This window comes from Pseudorasbora parva, chromosome 6 (assembly GCF_024679245.1).
Source record: "Pseudorasbora parva isolate DD20220531a chromosome 6, ASM2467924v1, whole genome shotgun sequence".
Lineage (NCBI taxonomy): Eukaryota > Metazoa > Chordata > Actinopteri > Cypriniformes > Gobionidae > Pseudorasbora > Pseudorasbora parva.
This window is the reverse complement of record NC_090177.1, coordinates 12276463-12294245: the sequence shown is the minus strand read 5'-3', so window position 1 is coordinate 12294245 and position 17783 is coordinate 12276463. Positions and strand designations below refer to the sequence as shown.

General features: G+C 37.8%; 1 protein-coding gene and 1 long non-coding RNA gene across 5 annotated transcripts in view; one reads left to right on the top strand and one right to left on the bottom strand.

Moving 5' to 3' along the window:
- Positions 1–17783, top strand: part of LOC137078399 (uncharacterized) — an 89067-nt gene that overhangs the window by 32292 nt on the left and 38992 nt on the right. The window contains exon 3 of one of the 2 annotated variants that reach the window (XR_010905298.1): positions 5778–6468. The exons of the other annotated variant lie outside the window; for it this stretch is intronic. This is a non-coding gene — a long non-coding RNA (uncharacterized lncRNA). Of the gene's footprint in view, positions 1–5777; positions 6469–17783 lie in introns of those variants that run through there. 2 annotated transcript variants of the gene reach the window in all.
- The window catches only part of LOC137078398 (teashirt homolog 2), a 190783-nt gene continuing 173781 nt past the window's right edge, over positions 782–17783 (bottom strand). For all 3 annotated transcript variants that reach the window (XM_067445640.1, XM_067445639.1, XM_067445638.1), the window contains one exon: positions 782–4598. In XM_067445640.1, coding sequence (XP_067301741.1) covers positions 1576–4533 — 2958 coding nt within the window. In that variant the 5' untranslated portion in view covers positions 4534–4598 and the 3' untranslated portion in view covers positions 782–1575. The remainder of the gene's footprint in view (positions 4599–17783) is intronic.

Below are 17783 nucleotides of genomic sequence, written 5' to 3'. Positions count from 1 at the left end.
TATTACTATAACTCCGATTGTGTTCAACAGAAAGTCATATACAGCTACTATGGTTTGAGGGTGAGCAAATCATGCAGTGATTTTCATTTTAAAGTGAACCACTTCTTTAACATTTAAAACTACAAAACAATTCATGAAAGAGCAAAAATGTGAGGTTTTTGACCAACACATACTGCACTTAAAATTAACAATTGTGTAAATATTACATAAAAAAAAAGAAAAAAGTAATTGTACGCAGAGAACACAGTTCAACCTTTTGTTGACATTTACATGGTTTCATTGTGTTTGTTTATTCAAAAGATTATTTATTTTGGAGGACAGAATCCTAAAGTAAAAAAAAAGAAAGAAGTGAAGTAGGGCACATTTGTGTAATTTAACATTTTACTTTGAACCTAAACAATTTACTAGAAAGATAGGAAAAATAATTCAAACCAATGTGATTTACAATGTTATGTTCCAGTAATATATGGTAACGCTTTACAATAAGGTTTCATTTGTAATGTTTAATTAATGAATTAACTAACATGAACTAACAATGAGTAATACATTTGTTACTGTATATATAAATACAACAATGCATTGTGAAGTAATATCTACTCACAAGTTGTGTAATTTTTGTCTAATGTACTCAAAAGTCGTGCACATTCGAATAATGTTGAAATTAACATTAACAAATGCTGTAGAAGTGCAGTTGATTTTTAGTTAGTTATAAAACCTTATTGTAAAGTGTTACCTCAGTAATAAAGAAAATAAGGGATTTGAAGTGACGACTTGTAGACAGTTAGAAAATGTTAATGCTTTATTTGTATTGGTATAAAAGGTGCAGTGTTCTTTTGTCTCACTAAGCATTTCCCGATGAGACACTTTTTTTCTGCAATGCTAAATATACATTAATGTGAGACTTCCTCGTGTCAAACCTGTCCAAATCTGTAAGCCCACACACTGAATCTGCGCCTAAACGTGATTAAACTTTTATTAAAGTGCTTTTCTGTTCTATCGTTGCGACACAAACATTTTACAGAGCAAATATACTGTACATTTCAGTAAATGTTTTTAATGTGTGTCTGGCTACCTGTCTGACCACCTGTGTGTTCACACAAGTGCATGATCAGATCTGCAAATTACAGTTAATGCATTGATCAATTTGTTGTTAAACGTAATACAGTTAAAACTTGCCATATCATACAAATAAATAGTAGTCATAGCCAGAGCTATTGCATGCAAACATCAGCATTTATGTCTCAAGCAGTAATACATTTCATTACTGGTGGTGCATTTGAACAGGGTGCAAAGACTTAAAGTCAATGTATTCTTAATCTTTTTATGATTATTTATTTTCTAACAGTACACTTCATTCTAACCCAGCCAGTGTGTCCATTTAGTCCTCAACATGATGAAATGTCGATTCTGAAGTTTAAGCATTCTACGTAATGCTACTTGAAACATTATGGAAAGAAAAAAAAAAAAGAAAGAAAAACAAACAAAAAGTAGACAACTTGACCCGTGTTTTATAAAAGCAGAGCAATTACAGTTATTTACCAACAAGATAACTACAAGTAGTAAAAATCAACAAAGCTACTCTTTGTCCATTTCCACAAACTGTGAATGATTCTCAGGGGATTTACTGTGAGTTTTACTTAAGTGAAGTTTGACTGCATGATTGCTGGCAAATGTCCGACTGCAAAGCTTGCATTTGAACTTTGAGTCAGATTCCTCTTCTGTGATCTGCGAATCTGTCGCCCGGACATTGAGCACCTTTGAAAGTTCGGGCTCCGTTACTTTAGTCGGGTGTTCTATGGGGATTTTGTTCATGTCCTTTATTTGGAAACCCAGGTGGTTCTCAAGATGGGATATAAACGCAGAGGGCGTTCTGAATTGCGACGCGCAGTCATTACAGTAGAAGACCGGGTGGCCAGTGTCCATGTTCTTCAAAAACTTGGTCCCTCCCGTTTTTCTAAGCTGGTACTTCACGTTGGCGAGCCAATGACTGATGGTGGTCATGGAAAGCCCGGTAAACTTAGAGATGTGCATCCTCTCCTGAGGGCCGAGATCTGAGAGGAGATACTTGCCTTCCGACGTCTGAAAAAGGCTGGAGGCAAACTGGGCTTGAAGGATGAGCAGATGCTGGGGGTTCCAGTTGGACTGTCGACCTTTACGCTTGTGAACCGAGTACATCTCGCTGGAGACGTCTTCGAAGCGCCGCACGTCTGTCTCCAACTTCATAGCAGGCACTCTTGCTGGCATTGAGGGCTTTGGGGTTGTGGCTTTTGGAAGAACCTTCACCATATCAGCAATGTCAGAGAGTGCATGTTTCTGGGGCACTGGAGTGGAGGACTGCAGTAAGAGGGAAGAGTTTGGTTTGTTGTGTTTGTATTTTGTCAAGTCTATTGGCTGGTCGTCATTTGTGTACAGGAAACTATTGCTGGTTCTGATGGCAGCAGATGCTGAGAGTGCTGGTTTCTCTAAACCTCTACTCAGTTCTGAAAAAATGGATTGTGTGCGATGGGAGAGGAAGCTTTCGGGCCTGGGCTTGTTTGCTTTACCCAAATGATTGTTTAAGACAGACTGTAGTGCGCTTAGAGGGTTTATGTTAAGGACTTCCTGGGAGTCGCTGACAAGCTCTGAAGAACTACTGTGCCCATTGCTGGCAGGGGGGCTAGGTGACGGGTTTCCTCTGTCAGAGAAAGCTGGGCTCAACTTCCCTTTGATTGTGTCATTCTCTTCACTTACACAGTCTGCATCTAGCTTTGAAGAGGAGGAGGAATCATCTTGACAATCACTGTCATCATTTTCCCCCAGATCAAACCTACTGCTCTGGCTCTCTTTGCTGTCAGATGCGCCACCCCTTTCCTTTTTGATGTCTGAATTGTGATGTCCCTGGAAATTTTCAAGTCCCCGAAGTCCCTGATAGAACTTTCCCTTGGGCGCGATGGGTCTGTGCTTGTGGTTGAGATTCTGCTTGAGCTGGATGGAAGGAGAAGAGGAAAAGGAGGCAGACTTGATAACCCCTGATAGCTGGTACGCAGCATGAATGCTAGGGTAAGCGCTCCAGCTGGGGGTCCCTGTTTGAGCTTTATTTATTGCCGAAGCCACCGTGTTTGCTAAAGACTTGAGAATGTCACCGCCTCCACTGGACCCCTGCTCAAGGTCTTCTTCTCGCAGGTACGGGTACTTGAAATTGGCATCAGTAGACTTCCGGTCTTCCTCATCTTGTTTGTCGTCCTTGTCTCCATTTTTCTCAGCTTTGTCTGGTGACATGTCCCTCGGCGTAGCCCTCTCAGAGTCACCAGATGCTGTGCTTTTTGGAGAAACCTTTTCTCCTTCAAGTTCGTTCACTGCTGGCTCAGCAAGTGTCTGCATTTTCTCTATTGCTAGAGGGTCGAGGGCTAGTTGTTTGCCTTTCTTGGAGGCTGAATTTGTCACTTTAATGAAGTGGCCGGTAACCATCATGTGAGTGGTAAGCTGCTGGAGTGTATCGTGGGAGCTTCCGCACTCCATGCACTTAAGGATCTGAGATTTGCATGTCTCAAACTGCCATGTGTAACTAGCACCGTTCTGATAGCCGTAGCGGTTGTTGGGAGCATTGGCGAGGCCGGACGTTCTTTGGGCCTCGCTGTAACCTGGGACCCCTGTGGTGGAGTCAGGCGAACAAGGCCTCGTGGCTTCAAATGCACGTTTCTTTGCTGGTGGAACTAATTTTGGAGTGATTACTGGAATGGGTTCTTTCAAAGGCACTTTCTGGTAATGCTTCGTTTTGATCATGTGGACGCTTAGGTCTTGTAGAGAATCGAACGAGTGGCCACAGAACATGCACTTCAGCACTTTTTGTGCATCTTCCTTGCCTTCCATGTCTTGAAGGTTCCTCTTCCGGTTCTTGGATGATGAAGTGGAGGCAATGCTTTGCCTGCTGTGGTTGTCATCCTGGTAGTGGCCACTCTTGTTCATGTGTACTGTCAACTCCACCAGGGTGTCATACGCTGCACTGCAGTCTTTGCAGCGGAACCGGCTGGCTCCCGTAAAGACTGCACCGCACGCTTTGCTACTTTGCCTGTACAGGTGGACGGAGCTGAATAGATTAGGCTTTGACACAGGTTTCGGGGACAACGTTTGCTGCAGGGTTTTTGAAAGTGCGTCCTGGTGCCAGTCAAACTCGCTCTTGGTGCTCCCGTTGGTGCTGTCACAGTTTGCTTTGCTGCCAGTGTTAGCAACCTTCAAATCTAGTCCAATCTTTGACCAGTAGGAGTCTGAAAGGAAGTTGGCATAGGCTGCCCTCATTTTCTCCAGGCTACTGTGCATGTCATCCTTCACTTTTGAGCTCTGGCTCTCTGTGTCCTTCTGACTTCCTGGTGGTGAGGTCTTGAAGTCAGACAGTCTGTCACTGCCATCACTCAGACGGGATTCCAGCTCAACCTCCTGGTTGGATAGGACACTGACCGGAGAGTTTTGGAAGCTGTAGCTGCTTTTGTTGTCCATGTCTTTGTCGTCTTTGTCCTTGGAAGTGGGCCTCTCAGAATTCTCCTCCTCTGTCTGCATTTCATTTTCGCCCTCCTCCCCTGTGATCGACTCTTGGACACCAACATCATCATCTGGCTCATATGCTGGAAAACAGGATAGAGAAAAAGACTTATTAGTGTTGTCAATTGAACTGTAATCAAATTAACTACATGATATAGTGATTGATTCAATTAATCACAAATAACCTAATATAATCAATATTTCCTGAAAATATTTCCAGTCTATAAGTAAAAAATCAAATCAAAGTTAAAGCAGCAACCTTAGATATAATTATAAAAATCAGAGAATATATAAATATATATATATATATATATATATATATATATATAATATAATATAATATGAACATCAGAGATTTAAAAGAAAAAAAGTATGTCATTTAATATTAGAAATCATTGTGCAGTACTGCCATCCTTCAACTGCAGCATTGTAATCCTTTCTCACAGGAGCTTGTGTGTCTGTAATCTTCTCTTGGTAATAGTGGGCAATTTGGCAGTGTGTGATTCATAAGTCACTGACTTAGTTTTCTTAAGGTTTTGTCTGTTTACAACAACTGTATGGGGGCAACAAAATGCGATTATCTCTAGTTGGTGAGTGTTATTGAGCGTTTAGTGGTTGATTTCTGCACATCTCAAAACTATTAAGTAGTCTGCATGTGATCGTTGATCTGAAGATGGATTTCACTTTAAAAGATTAAACGGTTAAAAAGTAAGTTCACAATGTATAAACAAATATGATTTACTGTCAATCATTCTCATTCAAAATGAGACATAAACATCATAAGACTGCATACATGCAGCGAAGTTAAAAATGGTTAAATGCAACCTGGCATCCTTCCTGAATATTTGCTGGCTACAAATTAACCACTATCGACTAGATTCAAAATCATTTCCTAAATCTTTCATCACTTCTTAAAACGTACTGAATTATTCACTTAATATAAGATATATCCAAGTCCATCAATTACATCAATCGCTGCGGTTTAGAAAAATCAAGATCATCTATATTTTATGACCACATATTTGGATAGCACTTTGAATTTCAAGTGCTGTTACGCGCAGATGTGCTCAGTTAAATATACATAGGACCTAACAGCCCGGGCCAGGCACTTGCTTTTCATGTGGTTAATATTTTTTTGAGCTGGTGATGCTCAATGAGGGCAGCTCTCGAATATGAAGGCTGAAAGTGCTACGCTGTGTAGCCCTCACCATGTCCTGTGCCTTTGGATTCTGAAAATAAGACTTTTTATCAATATTTCAAAGGTGCCTCAGGAGTAAGCCTGGAGGTGAACTGATGTCAGCAAATGGATAAAGATGGAGCTGGGATTTAGCCTTTCCAAACAAACCCAAAGAATGGGGTCCCTCAAACAAGGGGCCTGACGTGCCACGACCTTGATCTTCCGCAATGAAGATTTTTCAAATGACTGGCTACGACGGATGATTGCATCCCAGAATGTGGTCATGCCCTAGCAGTTTTCAAGAGGAGAATAATGTTTTATGTATTGCAATGTGTATATATAGTTTTGAAATAAAAGGAGTGAGGTTGTGTTTATGGCTTCTCCGTGGTGTCTCAACCGTTTGTAATCACTCAGCCAGTCGACTGGCATCATGACAGACAGCAGTGTAGTCTTTGCTTAGCTTTAGATTGTTTACAGGATGTGCGGGATCAGTAAAATATGGAGACCGAAATTAACCTTGTCTTCCTGTACACCGTTGCACAATCCTCGTTCTGTTACAGCGAAATAGTTAAGTCATGGTGCAACGCACTTTTTCAGAGACTGGCATGTTTCTACATATCTCTGTGTTTATGAGATTTTTACGATAGTTGTTCCATGAAAGTATTTAGAATCTAAACAAGCAGAGTCACCATGACACCGTACACCTGGAGGAATCAATCGACTGCGGATGAAAGATAGACGGCTAAATGAAAAATGCATTAGTCAACCACACTACATTTTAGTGAACATGTAATACTCTTCAACCTAATAAAAAAATCAGAGGAGTGCTCATTCAGAGCAATTAAAATGGTTTAATGCATGTCATTACTCAGCCTGAATACCTTTGACTTCAAAATGCTTGCTGTTTTTACTGTATTTTTTACATAATCAATTGTTATGCATGAAATTTAAGCTGTATTTTATTCTATAGGTGATACATATTATTAAAATTTTATATTTTGTGCTCAAAAAAACTTTTATTATTGTCAATTGCTTCATAGATTTGTGGAAGCTGTTACATTTTGTCAGGATTATTTTGATGAATAGAAAGAACAGCATTTATTTGCAAACATTTACTGTCACTTTTACACAGTGTTCTTGCTGCTGAATAATATATATATATTAATTTAGGTTGCGCAATGCAACACTTGTGATACTTATCATTTTTCTGATAAAACATTGAAATGATTTACTTTATAAATCCTGTCAAGCTGGAAAAGGCACCCGTTTATTTCATGGATTAATGTGGGTGGCATCATTGCAGTCACTGTTCCCCAGACTCCCATTTCTCCATCCTCTGAGCATCTGGGATACACATTAATACAACCACAGGCACATGTTAACCTTCCAGGCCCAGATCTCTCCGAAATCCCTTCATGAATGGTTACATTTCCCTTCCTTGCCCATTTGTAACAGGGAGCTTGTGTTAGCCAGCTTGTGATCCCTGCCAAGCGGCAGGATTTCGGAGAACAAGATCAAACACAAGGACACCACTCCCACAGACATGAGATACACCAGCCTTTCCCATAATCCACTACTGTCGACATTAGGACGCAGCCACACGAGCAGGCCAGCAGCAGTCGAATCCCACCCCCCTCTTTTGTTATTGATGTTTGAGCCAATAGAACATCCAAAGCATAATTTGATCTCCGACGTGGGCCATTTGTATTCATTTCAGTAATATTCAATATGCATTATTTTGATTTGGTCCAAGCAGTGCATACATGAATGCTTTCTGTATGGCACCTCATTCATTTAACCTCTCAAAGAAGCAAAGAGGCACAGTTAGCGGGCTCGTGCGCCGCAGGCCTGCGTGCGGTTGTTGGGCTCTCTGCGCTATATCAGAGCAATGAAAACAGCCGTCGGTCCAACTAGGCTTACAAAATGAGGCACTGGCACGCCTGTGCAGAGATTTAGCATGTCATAAACTTCTGTAAACCCTCCAATCTGTGTCACAACAAATTTATATCTTCAGACAGGGATATTCAAAGGTCAAAAAACCAAAGGTGTCCATCATAAATCAGCCACTAAGTGTTTATAACATTAATCCGTTGGGAAAGACTCCTGGCATAACACAGCGGCAGCTGGATTTCAAAGAGCTGCCGGATTCCCAGCCAAATGGCTGCAGAAGAGTGAAGAGAAACGCAAGCATTAAATGCGCTTTTCACATCTGATTCATATATACAGTAGCGGTATTATTTTTATGCTTTTTAAGAGTCAGTTCTTATTACTGTAAGTGTGATCAAAGGCTGGAACAAAGACGTTTTTTAATTGTAAAAAAGACGTGATGGATTTAAAGTTTTTTTTGTACAATGGTGTCAGACGTTTTGATGAACCGTATTCTAAACCTACAAAAACTGTAATGAGTTACTGATTTTGCACTTTGATGGATCAAAGTGAGTGTAATCTGTATCATTTCCTCTGGCAACCATCATTTTAATGTACTCGTGAAAAAGAAGGAAAAAAAAGTGCTGGCTTGAAATTTCATGCACCTAAAATGAAGTTACAGGGGTCTTTTTTTTAAAGGGGTTTAGGAAAGACAGTTAAAAGAGTGTGATATTAAAAAAGAAGTGAAAAAGTTAAAAGTGGAAAAAAAAAGCATTGAAGAATGTAATATGCATGTGTGATTTAATACAGCGCTTCAAAATGAGGATGAAGCAGACGTCTCTGTTCAACTCTTGATTGAACCAGCTTGAATGGAAAAATAGAAATGACTAAGATATAACTTTTAGACTTTTCATTTGGAATAGGCTCATTTATTTTCCTTTTTTGGATTTTTGAAAGCTATAGAAGCATTGAGGGGTCCTGCATTACCCACATGAGCACCACAGCTCCAACTTATCAAAACCAGTGGTTCTTAAAGGGATAGTTCACCCATTAAGTTATTATTTAATCACCCTGGTGTTGTTCTAAGGTCTTCTGTGCGCACGCTATGTGCACATTCGCAAGACTTTTGTGAGAAATCAAGAGATGTAAAACACAAAACACGACATACAATCCATGTACCTTCTCTGAGTTGAATATATCATTGTATTCATTGCAACAAAAAGTTATGCTCACATCTGTCAAATAGAGACAAATAGAGTTCTGATCTGGAGATATTCAACACGGTAGGGCTGGACAATAAATCGAATTTCTAATCGCAATTACGATTATGAATGCTACGTTTTTGTGATCGTTCAAAGCCGCGATAACAAAAAAAAATTATATATATAATAATCTGCATGCTTAGATATCATGTTATGCTGTGACAGCAGTTGCTGACTGGTTGAATGCACGCGAAATAGCACAGAAGCCGTGCACACGGCCTATATGTATATATATATATATATATATATATATATATATATATATATATATATATATATGTATATGTATATTATAAAACCTGCGAGTTCTATCCCTCCATTTAAGTCCATTCCCAGTGCCGCAGGCATCATAAAGTATTGATGCTTAGGGCATCAAGATGGCCACCTACGAGACTGTCCATTCCTTAGAAAAAACGATCCAATAAATGTCATAAAAGCATTGTAAAACGATCTAATCGAGTGTCTAATTCAAATTCTTCTGAGACACAATATTGGCTTTAGGCTATCTGATGACCAGATTCACCGCGACCCGCATACTGTAAACACGGACGTTCAAAGAATTGCGAGACGTGGAAACAACATGAGTGAGTACATTCACAGTTTAGATTTACAGTTTAGGAATAGTCATTTTGACACACTTTCTTGTGATTAGAACTGTGACGGATCTTCATCTGAAACGCGAGCGCTGCTGGAATGACACTTCTCAAAGTCAAATCATTTAAAGCGGCAGCAGCACGCCTTATAGTGAAAGCACAAACGTCATTTAAATCACCAGATCACATTTTGTTTTAGTAGTATGATTATTTAAAACATTTTAGATGGTTTATTCTTATAATATGTATAGTGCATTTAATAGCGGGAGAGATGCTGCCTGCATTGAAAGCTTGAGTTATGCGTGAGGGGAAAATTTTTTAGTTTTCGGAGTTTCAGTGACATTACTACACTAAACCAATATATAAAATGTTGAATATAATGTATAATGATGCAATGGGGGAATATTTGTGGGTCCTGATAATAGTACAATAATAATAATAATAATAATAATAATAATAAAAAGTAAAAAAAAAAACTCTTTATTTTGTCTTACAACAACAACAACAACAACAACAACAATAATATTTTAATAATAATAAAAAAGTTAAAAAAAACTATTTTTGTCTTACAGTAAAAATAATAATAATTTAATAATAATAAAAAGTAAAAAAAACTTTTTTTTGTCTTAATATCAATAAGTTCATTGATAAGTTAAGTGTCGTGACAAGCTATTGAAAACATCCTTCAATGTAAATTGTGATAATCGTATTTAATAACAATTTCAAGGGAATAATCGACAATTATGATTTTTGTCATAATCGTGCAGCCCTTGTACACGGATACTTTTGGGGGGATTTCTAGGCATTGTATTTCATGCAGCGTTTTTACTCATCTTGATTTCTCACACAACTTTTTCTGGGCGAGTTGGAGTGAACTGCACCGCCAATAGAATCTCTCAAACCAATGGCCAAGGTCAGGATTTTTGTTAAATAATACATAAAAATGTGGTTAGTTTTTTAGCAAAACCTATCATACACCCCCAGAACACGTGGGATATACGGCACGTGTAGCATCAGACTATTCAGTGATACTTTTGCTTCTTTTTTTAAAAGCTTCATGCTGTTCACTATTCATTGTGTATTCATCTTAAGCTTCTGCCTACTCCTTTTGAGCATCATATCTGTTTTCTTTTTTTCCCCCTTTATTTTAATTTTCTTAATCATTTGCTTCTGGTGAGACTTGTTACTATGTTGAATTTTGTAGAACTCAGATGCTTAAATGAATAAAGATGATGATGATGATGATGATGATTGTCATCATATGGATGAACGCGAGCAGGACACTTTTCAAATTTTTCCTTTTGTGGTCCGAAAAAAAAAAAGACATACAGAATTAAAACAACACTAGAGTGAGAAGATGACTTTCATTTTAGGGTGAACTATCACTTCTGTTCTTAATAGGTAACTGTAAAAAGGTAAAAATTACACAGATTATTAATACAATTTAAAGGTGGGTTAAGTGTTATTTCAAAACCGTTTTAAAAACCGGACCCAGGCCAAGTCCAATAACAAACTTGTAGCCAATCAGCAGGTAAGGGGCGTGTCTAATAATGATGGTGAGAAGAGGGTGCTCAGTGCACATCATTAAAAACGCACGACGGACATTAGCCGAGAACTAATATATGCTGGCTTTTGCTTGAATATGCTCGTGTCATGTTCGCTAGTTAGTCCATTTGCGATCATGTTGTCGTTCAGCGATGATAAAGACCCGTTCATTTCCACACCGTATGGAGCATCTAAATCTCCTCAGTGTCTGTTTCAGGCGTCAGTTTACAAAATGTCTCCGACAAGTAAGATATTGTTTATGAGAACGGTTTGTGTTTTGTAATCGCTATAACTCTAATCTTGTCATAATTGTAATATGTTCATTAGTAAGACTGTCATGCTTATGTACTATAGAGATGTTCATGAGAACGGTTTGTGTTTTTGTGATAGAAGGGGTGACTTTTTCATTGAATATTCGACCTGGATTAGTTACACACAGATTCTGCCATAGTCATTTCCTGGGTTGTGTATGTGTGGGGCGGAACTATCAAAATAGGGGCGAGACCCTTTTGGGGGTAGGGGCGTGTTTGTTTTGGTGATTTGAAATATCAACAACGGTTACCAGATAGCACTTACCCCACCTTTATAAAAAAGATGATAACTGAAAATATACCAGATCTGTTAGCCTCTAAAACATATCATAAAAATAGATTAAATATATCATATATATACTTCTAATAAAACCCTAATTCTGATTATAAAGGCATAATCAACAGAAAAAAAATTGCTGGCCATTTATAATCAAATATGTAAAATAAACCTTATTTGTATTAAACATTAATGTTAAAATAATTTGTGTTCCCCTCTGCCAATTACTGATGTCATATACATTGTGTTAAAGACAACTAATCATATAATCATGCTTGGCTAGCATAGCAAAATAAATATTTTGCTTCTAGTTTGTTAAAGGGACAGTTCACTCGACATGAAATAATATACTTGCCTGTTCATGTTCTAAATCCTCATGAATTTCTTTCTTCTGCTGAACACAAAAGATGTCTGTAACCAAACAGCTGATTGGCCCAAATGATATACTATGCAAGTCATTTTAGGGTGAACTGTCCCTTTAAGGCTATCAAACCCATGCCACAAATGTTGGTTTCTAGTCAAATAAGGCAGATGATAACAGGGACATGAACACAATAATTCTGGTACTGTGTCAGGTCACCACTACTAAAACCGAATCTAGTCGAGAGGCACCGCTCCAGATCATGAGCGCTAACCACTGCGGCAACAGAATCACACACAGTTCACACACATGCTGTGAAACTCACAGTCACAGACTCTCCACTAATACAGGGGTAAGAGTAATAATACCACTTAAAAACGTGGCGTCTCAGGCGCTGGAGTTTTCTTGGTGGACGTGTCCTTTTAGCGTGCCACTGCAGAGGGCTAATCATCCCCTTTGAGACGTGTGAGGTTCTGTTGGGGGTAAATCTGTCAGTCAGCATTCAGTCAGGGGTGTGATTTGCATTAGTTCAAGGAACGAACGTAACATTCAGGCAGTTCGTCTGCAAGAACTTTTCCTGTCACTCTCTAATTTTCCATGCCACCGAATTGTTTGCCGGCTTCCCCGTGTGCCCTAATGCTAATATTTCTATCAGCACATCATCAAACATTTACCCTGTAGCAGTAACATTTCTATCATCGACCGGTTCGGGGGCGAACAGGGAGCCAGCTGCAACATCTCCGGCCCTCCGCGAATATGCGAAAGGTAACGCTAGCGTCGCAGGAGACCCTCTAATTCTGAGGCGTCGTTGACAGCTCTGGCGGTCCGTGCCACTTTCGCCGCGGATCTCCTTGCCGTCTCAGGCTACAGTTTTTGCCGTGCATGGATCGATAGCTCTTTTTACTTCTCATTGATTGTCTAGCAGCAGGAGAGACCTAAGCAGAGGCTGTTATGACATTTCTAGATTTCCCCCTGTCCTTGGAACAATCAATTACACGAGCATGGCAATCAAAACCTCTTTGCAAAATGAACCTGCTCCATGACATTTTCATCTCCCGGATTTATGCCACGCTTTAAAAAAGAGAGAGGCGGAATCGGAGAGCGAGAGAGAGAGAGAGAGAAAAGGGAAGATTTTCGTGTCCCACATAAAAAGGCTACACACACACACACACACACACACACACGTTAACGAAGCAGGTCATGTGAGTGCTGTAATCTCCACTGCAGTCAGTACTGCACAGGCAGGCCTTTGTTGGACACACTGGTTTGGCTATTGATTTTTGTCATAAGCTATGACAGCCAAGATCACTGTGGGTTTACCTAACTGTGCCCTAAATAGAGTTCAAGAGTCTTGCGGCGTGCCGAGCTGCGGCGCACGAAGACTTTGATAAATCGCATGTAACAGCAAGACATTCTCATTTACCAGCGCCTGCCACTCCCAACACGTCTGCAGTGTAGCACAGGAAATATGGTAGATGCAAAAGCAACGTGCTGTAACTGTTCAGACTGCGCAATCAATGCCTGCGGGGACGGCAAAAGTTGATGAGACATTTTTTACTGCTTGACATTTAATTAGTATTTTTATATACAATTATACTACTTGCTAATATTTTGAATTAGCAATACTGTCGTTTTTTTAATTTTAGTTTGTTTCAGTAATTTAAGTTCTTTCGTCATTTTTATTAGTTTTTATATTTCTGTTTAGCTTTTATTTATTTTTATTTCAGATTTAGCGCTGAAACTGTAATAGAGCTAAATCCATGAATTTATTGTTTTATTTTATTATATTATTTTAATATTATTAAAATGAAATAAAATGAGAGAAATAGAACTAAAACTTATTTTTATTAAAATCAATAAATTAAATGTTTTAATGTATATTAAATATATAATTGTTATTTTATATATATATATATATATATATATATATATATATATATATATATATATATATATATATATATATATATATATCAAAAATATTGTAAAAACAGAGATATAGTGAAATATTACAATGTATAAATTGTTTATTTTAATACATTTATACATTTATTTCTGTGATGCTGAATTGTCAGAATTCCTCCAGTTTTCAGTGTCACATGATCCTTCAGAAATTCCATTCCATTCAATTCCCATTTATTTGTATAGCGCTTTTCAAAAACATAGTTTCAAAGCAGCTTTACAGAAATGCACGTGTCCACATTACAAAGTGATCTGTTCTATTATCAGAGGTAACTGTGTCCAAGTTATGTATTTCAGAAAGGTACATGTACAAATCACGCAGTTAGTGAACAATGATTTTATTTAAACAAAGTATTAATTTAAGGCAGAAACAATGAGCTCATTGAAGCAATGAATGTTAACAACATGGTTAGAATTGCATTCTAATATTCTGATTTGATGCTCAAGAAACATTTATTATTAACATTATCATCAATGAGGAACATTTTTGTGGAAACATTGATACCATTCAAGCATCTGTTGTAAGATTATAAAAGAGAGAGAAATTAAAAAGTATATTAATCAAGGGTGCATTAAATTGATCAAAAGTGACAGTGAAGACATTCATTATGTTACAAAAGAGATAAATGCTTTGATAGATAAATGTAATAAATCCAAATAAATGTGTTCATTAAACGATCTGTTCATCAAAGAATCCTGAAAAGTGCCTCCTTTCCACAAAAAATTCAAACTCGATGATAATCAGAAAAAAGTTTCTTGAGCAGCAAGTCATCATATTAGAATGATTTCTGAAGGATCATGTGACACTGAAGACTGGAGTAATGATGTTGAAAACTCTGCTTTGATCACAGGAATACATTACTTTAATATTAAATCTTTAACTACATTCAAATGGAATAGTTATTTTAATTTCTAATAATATTTCGCAATATTACAGTTTTTACTCTATTTTTAATTAAATAAATGCAGCCTTGATAAACAGAAGAGACTTCTTTCAAAAACATTAAAAAAGTTCCCCAACCTTTTGATATACTATATATATTTTCTTTAATATTTAACTGAACTATAGATAGTCATAATTAACATACCATAGGATGTTTGGCTATTTAGTAAATCAAAGCACTGCAAGGCACCAATACACGACTCTCCTGACGTGACGTCAATTAATACTTAACAGGCCCAATTAAATGTTTTCCCAGTGTTGCGCCGCAGGCACACAGAGAGCGCTGTGAACATTCTGCCATGTCAACATTTACATTGACCAGAAGTGAGAAACACCAGATCTCCATCAAGCACAAAAACATGTTTGTCATCAACAGTTTGGCTTCTAAAATACTAACAAAATAAACTCTGTTTATCAAGACAACGTGAGAGAAAACCACTAGGTTTTTAATATGATTTACAAAAATTACACTTATTCAATTTGAATGAAAATATGTGCATGTATGCTTAATTTTTATAGTAAAATATTATTTAAAATTGTATATCTCTGCTATTTTACTGGTGTCATATGCAATTTAATTAAGTTTAATCTTCTTGTTAATTTAAAACTAGATATTACAGTATAATATGAAATCTATCTTATTAGTGTGCAATATTACAGCGTTCCTGTAAAGTATTATGTGTTACGTCAACTCACAGAGACTGCTGCTCCACAAACCTCTTCCAGGGCTCTGCTGGAAACCAGGCGGCGGAAAGATTAGCGTTAATTTTTGTATGCATGACAGAAATGTTACTTAAAGCACATTATTTCCTTGACTAAACAGGGGCAATTCATGCAGATAAATGCCTGGCTTTCATATACCCTCGCATTAAATATTTAATGGTATAATATAATCAAAAAGAGTCTCACAATTCAGTCAGGACACAGGGAAAGTTGCAGCAATTGTGGGTTTGATTTGATCCGAAGCGCTTGGAGTCACTCCGACCGCGGTTGTACATCAAAAGACATTCTTTGAAAGGACGTATTAGGGTAAACTAAGTGAACATTTTTAGAAGATAAAAGATTCCTTTTATAACAGACACTGTTGAATATTAAAAATAATGTTTACAAAAAGCCCTTTATAGCCACTAAGGCCTCATCTGTTATAAACTGATCCTTCGCCATTTGTGCCATAAACATCTGTGGTCCATAAACGGCCAAATATTGGTGATCTTCTCACTGGTAAACAAAGGACTCCTTTGAGGCCGCTCTACCTCAAACAGACAAAGCTCCAGAGTCTCCTTCTGCAGCGGGACACGAGCTCCTGTTTCCTCTCTGGTCACAGTGAACCAGATCATGCTGTACTAGGCTCTCGTCCCTGATCCAGACGATGATGGAAGTCAGGCTTCTGACAGAGTCTGATAATGAGAGTGAGCAGTGGGAGGGGCTAAAGACTTGGACTCGTCCTGTACTACTAAAAAAATCTACAGCCACGACTGATTTACACAAGGTTTAAACTGAGATCTTGTCCGAATAGTCTAAGCCCCAGGAGAGTCAAACAAACTGTCTGCATATGAGATTAAATTGAAATGGCCTACTTAATATTTATTAAACAGTCAAATAGGGAAAAATCTGCTTCGTGTACACATGACACTATAAATTATTTCATTCTTTTCTTTAGGATATAGACCCGCGCGCAGCACGGGGTCAGAAAAACAACGCGATCTACTGTAGTCATAGTGAAAGCGCTAATGTAAAGACAGTCTGCAGTATGCCACGGGTCAAACTGCCAGATATCAATCTTCACCTAACTATTGAATCAGTCTACGGTTTACAGAAAACATTTTGTTTACTTACCAAGGGTTAACTATACCGTCGTTGTCACAATGTTGGCGCTAGCCTGCGGGTAACTACTAATGATAAATTACCACTTTTTTTTTTTTTTTTTTTTCCTTGGCTTAAGTCAGGTAATGGACCATCTTAGGTTCACTACAAAGGGCAAGTATTTATAAGGCACATATAAAACACAGATAATGACTATAAATGTACCAATTTATATTGTTTGTGCAAGATTAAAGGAATATACAAAAGCATCGTTAGCCAAAAGCATTATTAGTTTCATTGTTATCAACATAGATTAAGTCTGTATTTCCCGAAATCATCGTTCAAACGAACATCCACAAACATCATCGCAAACTTGTGTGGTTGCAACAATTGCTTTTGACCTGTGCAGCAGATTTTCTTGTTTGCATGACGTGTACTTAATAAATCCTTATCTTGAGCAAAATAAAACAAGCTGACATTCAGTACGATCATGTATTTTATTTTGAATACATACTAATGTCATTTATGGTTTTTAGTTTGTCAATGCACCTTTTTTGAAGAGCGCATGTGCGTACGTTACATTAAGAATTACAAGCTTATGAACGAATCTGGAAATTAAGCAAAATAATGGAGAAAAAGAAGAGGAATAGTCCTCAGATGCGATGTATATTAATTCATATAGCAAAAAAATCTAGCATGAAGTCAATCTAAAGCTAATTCATATAAAGCAGTTATTACTCCAACACCTGCGTGACATCATTAACACACCCCATCCTGTTACAGCTTGCAGCCACATATATCGTCGATGTTCTTTAACGGATGAGATCATGTGTAAATCCTGAAAAACTTGACTCCACAATTGGTGCGATATTCACAGTTCACGATGCAAGTAGGGATTTTTTTCTTGATGAGAAATTCTCTGGTTAACATACAATTCAATGGAATGAACTTTCTGACCCCGACATGCGCACTGCGAACTGTGAATTTTCCTGTCGTCACCCGTGAAGGGTCTATTGATGTAGAATATAGGATCCGTTGCAGTCAAGTAAGTTTCATTCATAATGTGTGTAGTTGACTAGTCTCAAATGCATCCTTACTATAAATTCTGTAAAAGAGACCCCCCCCCCCCCAAAAAAAAAACTTCTTAAAGGGTTAGTTCACCCAAAAA